Source organism: Lolium rigidum, chromosome 7 (assembly GCF_022539505.1).
Source record: "Lolium rigidum isolate FL_2022 chromosome 7, APGP_CSIRO_Lrig_0.1, whole genome shotgun sequence".
Classification (NCBI taxonomy): domain Eukaryota; kingdom Viridiplantae; phylum Streptophyta; class Magnoliopsida; order Poales; family Poaceae; genus Lolium; species Lolium rigidum.
The window spans coordinates 295,846,995-295,854,739 of NC_061514.1; the positions used below are offsets into that span (position 1 = coordinate 295,846,995).

Below are 7,745 nucleotides of genomic sequence, written 5' to 3' on the forward strand. Positions count from 1 at the left end.
GAAGCGTCTGCAAGTCAAGAACTGAAGCAACCAAATATTATCAGGTTTCAAGTTTCAGTGCATTTTCAGAGATGAATTCAACAGTTCAAGCACATAATGGAAAAAATAATTCAGTGCAAACTAACACAACTTACCAATCGTTTGCTCACATTATCTTGAGTGCATTATCGCTTAAAATTAACTGCATTATGACTACAAATACATTCAGTGTTCAGCACATGTGCATACAACAATTGTCAGTGCAAATTCAGTAGAGATTCAAAACAAGACCACTGAGTGCAAATTAATACAATATTTCACTCTCACAATTCAGGGCAATATCACCGCAAATACATTTCATGTTAAGTACAAATCCACGCAGCATTTGTCGCTACAATTTCAGTACTAATTCAAAACACTCAACATCATGAAAAGTACAGATTACAAGTACATTAGTGAGATTAGATACATAAGCTTGCCGATACAAATCCAGCTTGTGCACTATCAATTCAACTAACTTTCCATTCGCCTCCTCCCAATTCAACTAACTTTCAGTTGGCACCAAATTACGTCCTCACACGTGAGAAAGGGGGAACCACTGCGATATGGTGCTAGCCCTGTGTCGTCGACCCTGCCAGCCCAAGTAGCAAGGCGAGGAGGACACTTCATTCTCTCCTCCTCGAGGTCGTCGTTCGTCGATGACGCCACGGCTGGCCTCGAGGACCTCCTCGACATGGATGATGGCATCCTGTTTGTGGGTTAGTCTCCTCCAAACTTCTTTCGATAGTTTTTTAACATTAAATGTTGTTTTTGATATTTTTTCAAATTAAAGAGCTCCATGAACCATGGGTCTATGTAAATCTTTCTACATGTGTCCTGGCCATCGAAGAAAGTACCCGGACCTTTGCCCCGAGAAAAACAAAAATATGCGGAAAGATGGCTGGTATCACTCTGTCATAACATAACTGTTGGACGCCATTATTCCAGTACGAGCACATTCAGTTAAACAGTGAGGGAACAAGAAAAGTGCAGGCGGTGAGGAAACTAATTAGTGCACCGACAGCCACAATGGTGGCGACAAGACCCACCCATCCATCCTTCATTCACTGACATGAGACACACACAGCTTGCACCTTCGCTTTCATGGCCAACCCATGCATTTCCATTTGATCCTCAAGTTTGCCATCACTGCATGTTGGCCAAGAGAAGAACCCGTTCCCATTCAGTCTCCATTCAGTCTCGTTTGGATGATCGGATCAACGAGCTCCATTCATTCGCACCAGCTATGCCGGCCTACAGTTTGTTGTTTCCCTGTCTGAGCATGTTCAGATTAGGTTAGGTTAGGTCTCCAGTCCCTTTGATGAAGGACAACGTTTGGGACCAGATCCATATGCTATGCAGCAATGCAGAGGCATTTGGTTGTTTGCTCACCGTGCAGCATTCATTCAGTCCCGTCCATACAGTTTGGAAGCTCTCAGGATTTATGTCATTCCGATCGCAGGAACAAGGACCATTCCATATCCTCCTCCGTACCAACCGTCCTCCCTCTTCTCAGTTCAGTTTGTTAGAGCAGTAGCAAGATCCATGAGGAAGAACATTAGGTAACAGCCGATGCTCGGAGCATTCTGGTGCGCCAAAAACACAGTGAGGTACTTGTGCGAACACAAGGACAGATAACAGACTGAACATTGCCGTCTTGGTCGATTCGAACAAGAAACATAACAGCAGAGGTTGGAAATGGGGCTCTGTAGTTTCATTTTTCTCAGACTTGACAAGTCTGTTAGAATCGCATCATGATTCATAACCATTCAGATGTTTGGAACATTCAACCGCACCTACAATGCAGCAAAAATGCTGCGTGCGGTACAAACACAAGGACAGATAACAAACTGAACATGGCAGTCTACGGCTGGAGCAACATAGCAGCAGAGGTCAGCCTGGAGATCAACAGATTCATCTCTCACCAACACAACAAAAATGTTAAGACAGGGAAGCATCATGATTCATCATGTCCAGAGCAGTCGGGCAGGCCATGAAATGCACCAAAGTTGTACAAGTACAGAATGCAGGCACGTCAGAATTCAAACAAAGAAACAGAACAGTAGAGAGTAAACATTGGTGCTCAACAGATCAATCCTTGTTTCAGTTTCCACCGAAGAAGTCAGATAAACCCATACAGGAGTAGTATCTTACATCACTACCATTTAACCAGCTCAACCTTGTTGCGGTAAACAATCCTAGCGGGTTTTCAGTTGACAACAACAACACCAGCATTATCATCTGGCAACAAAAGCACAACAACAAACAAACACACTCAGGGGACTAATAGGACACCGAGCGACGAATCAATCAGCAACGCTTCTCGCCTGCTGCTCCAGGGCGTTATCTTGACAGCAGGAGGCAGGGGGAGGTTGACGAATGGCGAACTTAACTCACTTTGGGGCAGTAGGCTTCCATATGTGTAGTAGTAACCGTTGTCAAAAAAAGGGCAAACGAAAAAATGTAAGCATGACCGGTAGCTTTAGCTTCTATATCTTGGGTGTTTTCTTTTCTGTCGTAGGAGTGGCGGATGGATCTGTTCTCGCCGCGTGCTAGCAGGAGGAGCCCTTGTGGCACGAGAGGACGCCTGCACCGGAGGTGATGGTTCCTACCATGGACGAGGACTTGGCGCCAAGGCTGGAGGCACGCGAGTAGCTGGCCGAGGCGCCAGCTCCCGACGGGGTGAAGAAGGCACCATTCAGCAGGAGGTCGCCCTCCGACCTCCAGTTCCAGCCATTCCAGGTGGTCTGAGCAGTTTCAACCCTCTTTGTCACCTGCGGTTTTGCCAGAAGTTTGTTAGTAAATGAATGTTGATCATGGAACCAACAAACTGTTATGATAAACTGAGATAAGAATACTGTACCTCCTTGGCAAAAGGGTTGGTTGGCGCCAGGTAGCGGTTTCCCTGGCTGTTGATGGTCGGCTCAGCACTCCCTCCGATGGCGTACATCTCCCAGTGGGTGTAGTCATTGTTCACCACATGGAAGTAACCATGCCTGCACCTGAAACAATGGGAATTCAAACAAAGACAAGAGTTACTCCAACGACATTTGAAATATGAAGCAGAAAAAGGATAGCTTTCATCTATGTTGACAGTACATTAATTGGGGAGATCATCAGTAGCTGGTGCATTCATAAAAGAAGATCACACTTCAGTCACTGAATTTACCTTGGCATTCTCTGAATGAGTCCCTCTCCAAAATGGTTGAAAGCTATTGTGACCTGCATTGCCTTGTCCTTCAGATAGGAGTCACTGTGACCCAGGAGCATCACCTGCATACATTGTTTCAGTTACCATCTCTCGGTGATGAATCTAAGCAAATCTGTTTGCACATATAAAACGCCAAAAGAATGCATGTGAGATGCTGCAACAGAAGATAAAAATGCAGAGTACAGCCAACCGACAATTGCTGCTTAGATTTGCAAGAACACCAATTCACATGGAACCTATGCTAAACTACAGTTCTGCTGGTAGAAAACAAACAGGTACTTTCACATGCGCCAAACTCTGTAGATTCTATTGGCTTTGATTGGCAGAACATCAATTAACATGGACAATCAATTATTGCAGGCTCAGAAACACATGAGTGGAGTAGGATCTAGGATAGGATGTCGGTGGTACCTCATTGTGGTGGGTGAAGTAGTTGTTGGACACAGTGATGGCAGTGGATCCCATGATGGCATCGACGAGGCCGTCGGCGCAGTTGGAGAGGGAGCAGTGGTCGACCCAGACATGGCTGGACCCGAAGATAGACACAGCATCGCCGTCGGCCATCGTCCTCCACCCGTAGTGGCTCGGCGAGCTACGCACCATGGCGTTGCCAGTGGGCCTGCAGTCGTGGATGTGCAAGCCGTGGATGATGACATTGGTGACATACTGGATGGTGAGGCAGGCGCCATTGGCGATGTGCACGTTGGCGCCGCGCCCGTCGATGGTCTTGAAGCTGTTCATGATGAGCTCCTGCTTGAGGGTGATGACCATGTCGCGCTTGAAGATGATCCACAGCGGCTCGTCCTGGATGACGGCGTAGCGGAGGGTGCCCTTCTTCGGGGTCACGGGGTCATCGTCGCCGGAGTCAGTGACCACGTAGATCTTGCCGTCCCGACCGCCAATGGCGTTGCGGCCGAAGCCAATGCCACAGTCGGCGAGGCGCTGCCGGTTGTTGTGCCAGTCGGGGTCGCAGCGCCAGCAGTCGTCGATTGGGTTCCCCGTCCCGCACGACAGGTAACCCCCCAGGTTCCTCCGGGCGGTGCTGTTCCTGATCGACCTGGGAATACAAACAGTCAGAGTTTGAGTTGAAGTTTCACATCAGAAGGTGTAAAATTCAGGCAGAACATACTAATTTGCAGTTTAGGAGGTGTGACATTCAGGCAGCACATAACAGCAGTGTACAGTTTGATGATGATCAATGCACAAAACTTACACGTCAGTCAGAGTTTCATGGTAAAAAATCTCTGAATTAGCTCATGGTAAACTCGTTACAAATTTGCAGTTCAGGAGATGTGACATTCAGATAGGTAGAACAAGAATGCAGTTTGATGATCAATGCATGTACATTCAGTTGCAGATTTACAGTTCAGAAGGTGCATGTTGTTACACTTGTCAGAGCAAATAATTCCTTGGTCAGTAATGTCCTATTGCTGTTTCATCTCACCAAATTAGACCACTCTGTCATGCACTAGCTGGTTCTTGTCACCAGATTATTATCAAGAACAATTGTCCAGAAAACAAATTCAAGAACAAGAAGAGTTCTTTGTGCCTGTTATTACTTGGTTCCTCTAGTGTCTAGACTAGTACAACCCAAGAAAGTGCCTGAAATGTCAATTGACCTGCCGTTACCAGCTCTACCAGCAGATCGTGGTTACCAAAGGAGGAGAGTGAGTGAGGATGGGGAAAAGATTGATTAGGTGGGCGTGGGGTTGGCTAAGGTTTCTGGTGAGCGACATCAATGAGTCGCGTCTGGCCACGGTGGCATGGCAAGGCAGGCAGGGGCACATGATTGTGCAGCCGTGAGAACGTGGTGTGTCACTAATCACTCCTACTAGTGCCATAGTGTGTGTGTGTGGCTCGGTTGCTGTGATGTGCGGTGGTGAGTGAGAGAGATGGTCGTAGAGAGGCCAAAAGAAGAAGAGGGGAATGAAACCGAGTCGCTGCTGTTGCCTGCCTCTCCCCTTCGCAGGTCACAATGTGCAATGAAAGAGCACTGTGGGGGGTGAGGGTGCATGGCATGTGGGGTCTCCACGTGACCCTGCTCCTCTCCTGGGACCACATGACAGTGCAAAGGCCCACCTTGCAGGGCAAAGTACGCCACCGCACTGCACACAGCCTACTACAGTGAACTACACTCCACTCTCCCCCCACCCCTTGGATCGAATCGGATCTTCCCCTTCCCCTTCATCTTTTTCTTTAAACATCGTGGTTAGGCTGTAATTGGGCCCTGGAAGTAGTGCCCGGTTCCTGCTCGGGCTCCGGCGGTGGTTTCGGTAAAAGAGTGGACAAAAAGGCTACCGACACCGCTCTGCAACTACTGATAAAAGAAGACGAACGCCTAGAAGAAGAAGAAAGTGGCTAGTAGGAGGAGCAGCAGCTTAAAAGAAGCAAAGAGTGTACTGCCGTCGCAAGAACCAACCACTGCAACTGCAATTGTAAACCACCACTAGCGTAAGAAGAAGAAGCAGCAGCAGATCTAGCACAAGTACAAGCACTAGTAATGCTGGTTACAGCTCAAAAATAAAAGCAATGCTGGTTAGCTTCTTGGACCTTTACCAATCTTTTGCCGTTCCTGATTTGTGGTTAGCTGAGGCAGAGAGGAGCAATTGAGTGAGTGAGGAGGAAAAGGACGTACATGTGCACCTGCGAGACCACCGATTCCGGGTCAGGCACCGCGCCGGCCACCACCGTCGGCCCGTCGGCGTCTTCGTCGGTCCTGCAGAGCAACAGCAGCGTAATTGCAGGTGAGCACATGTTACTGACAGCGGCAGCTAAGTTCACTGTACTGAGATTAGAAGAACAGCGGCAGCGATGTTCACTGTACTGCTCATGGAATGGGTGATGTAAATTGATTGGTTAGTCGTTGGCGGCAGGTAAAAAGTCCCGAAATTCCTCGTACAGGAACTCAGTACTTGTAGTACCACGCAGGCAGGATCGGAAGGTAATGCAGTGTGATTATTAGATGTGCGGCGTGTTGGTTCATCCATGATGATCCCGTGCGTGATGTGCGGCTCTAGGCGTGGTCGGTCGCGGGACCAAAAGTTAAAAAGATTTAAAATTGGTTTTTGTACCGCTAGGGAACATGGCTTTGGGCACGCCGAAACGTACACAGAGGTAAAGCAGGATGAGAGGTGGCAGTGGAGAAGTACTTTTGTGTGGGTGCATTCCTGGGGACGCGGAGCAACGGGGGCTCGCTTCTTTTGGTGGGGTACCCTTGTTTCCAAAGTCCTTCACCGCCTTGACCGTGGCCGGTGCAGGCGCCAGGACGGCTGTCTCTGTCTAATTACCGAACTACCCCCTCCTGCCACCGTAACCAACTCACCCTCGCCACATTAACTCATTATTACGGAGAGAAAAAGAAAAGGAGAATATCTGCTACCACTCTGCTTTGATCCATTCCAGATTCCAACCCAGCGTACTAAGCGTTACATGAGCTCTAATCCAACTGCCTAACCCGCCGCTAATTTCAAATTTTGGGCTTCCGAATTTTCGTACCGCTGCGCGTGCACCGGCGTGCAAGGAAAAAACCTTCTTTTGGGGTCGAAAAAATCTGGGCGGGGGGGAAACCGAAACGAAATCATTTGTTCGGACGGAGAACCCAGCGTGTCCGTGCTGTGCTGTGATGTGTGCACCGGATCTGGTTTGCGAGCTGGGGCAAAAAGTGGACGGCGGGGATGATGCGCTCTACCGCAGCCGACGCCCAGGATGCGTCGTCGGGAGTGTTGGATGAAACGGAACAAGGAAAAGAGACGGGATTTTGGGGAGAAACGCTGAGGTGGTGAAGCGCTCACCTCGCCGTCGAAGCCAGCCGCGACGTCGAGTCCCGCAGCCACCGCCGAGCGCCGCTCGCCGCGCTCGTCACCGTCGTCGACGCGGATGTGGTACCGGCCCTGCCAACACAAACAAGAACCCGGACGGAATCAGACGCCGTCGCGGTGCGGAAAAATAGGAAGCGAGGGCGGCTGCACCAACTGGAAAACCCTCCCTCCCAGGACGACAGAAATTTCGAAACTGCGCCGCGGAAAGGGGGAAAAAAATAGGTTGAGCCGCTCGCGGCGGCGGAGCTCGCGAGCGCGCCGGCATTGCGTGACAGGTACGGAGGGAGCGGCCAGGGGAAGGCATGCGTAATTACCTGAGCCGCCCGCCGGGGAAAGTCGCCAGGCCGCTGCCGCCGCCAGCGAGGACTCCGACGAGGAGCAGCACGGAGACGGCCCCGAGCAGCGCCACCCACCTCCATCTCGCCGGACCCGCTTCTCCCGCCATTGCCGCCGCCGCCAGCGCGCTCTCCCTCTCGCTCCGCTCTCAAAAACCGGTGGAGGGAAAGGGGAAATTTGGGGAGAATTGACGGAGGCGGGCACGGATGGGGAAGTGGAGAGGGAGGGGCTCCGGGCGCCGCGCCGATTTATACCCTCGGCCGCCGCTCTGCTCCGGGCTTGTACTCCTACCACCAAACACCGCATTGCCCCTACCAGTTAGTCCTTTCGCAAATCGGTCCCTAGGTTTGGCTCTACGAGGG

General features: G+C 50.3%; 1 protein-coding gene across 1 annotated transcript; it reads right to left on the bottom strand.

Moving 5' to 3' along the window:
• Positions 1 to 2,102: 2,102 nt before the first annotated feature.
• LOC124673021 (probable pectate lyase 8) lies at positions 2,103 to 7,492 on the bottom strand. The gene is made up of 6 exons (XM_047209157.1): positions 7,362 to 7,492; positions 5,865 to 5,945; positions 3,641 to 4,286; positions 3,188 to 3,291; positions 2,882 to 3,020; positions 2,103 to 2,792 (listed from the first exon to the last, which is right to left on the bottom strand). The coding sequence occupies exons 1-6, from the start codon at positions 7,490 to 7,492 to the stop codon at positions 2,571 to 2,573; spliced, it is 1,323 nt and encodes a 440-aa protein (XP_047065113.1). The 3' UTR covers positions 2,103 to 2,570.
• Positions 7,493 to 7,745: the final 253 nt, after the last annotated feature.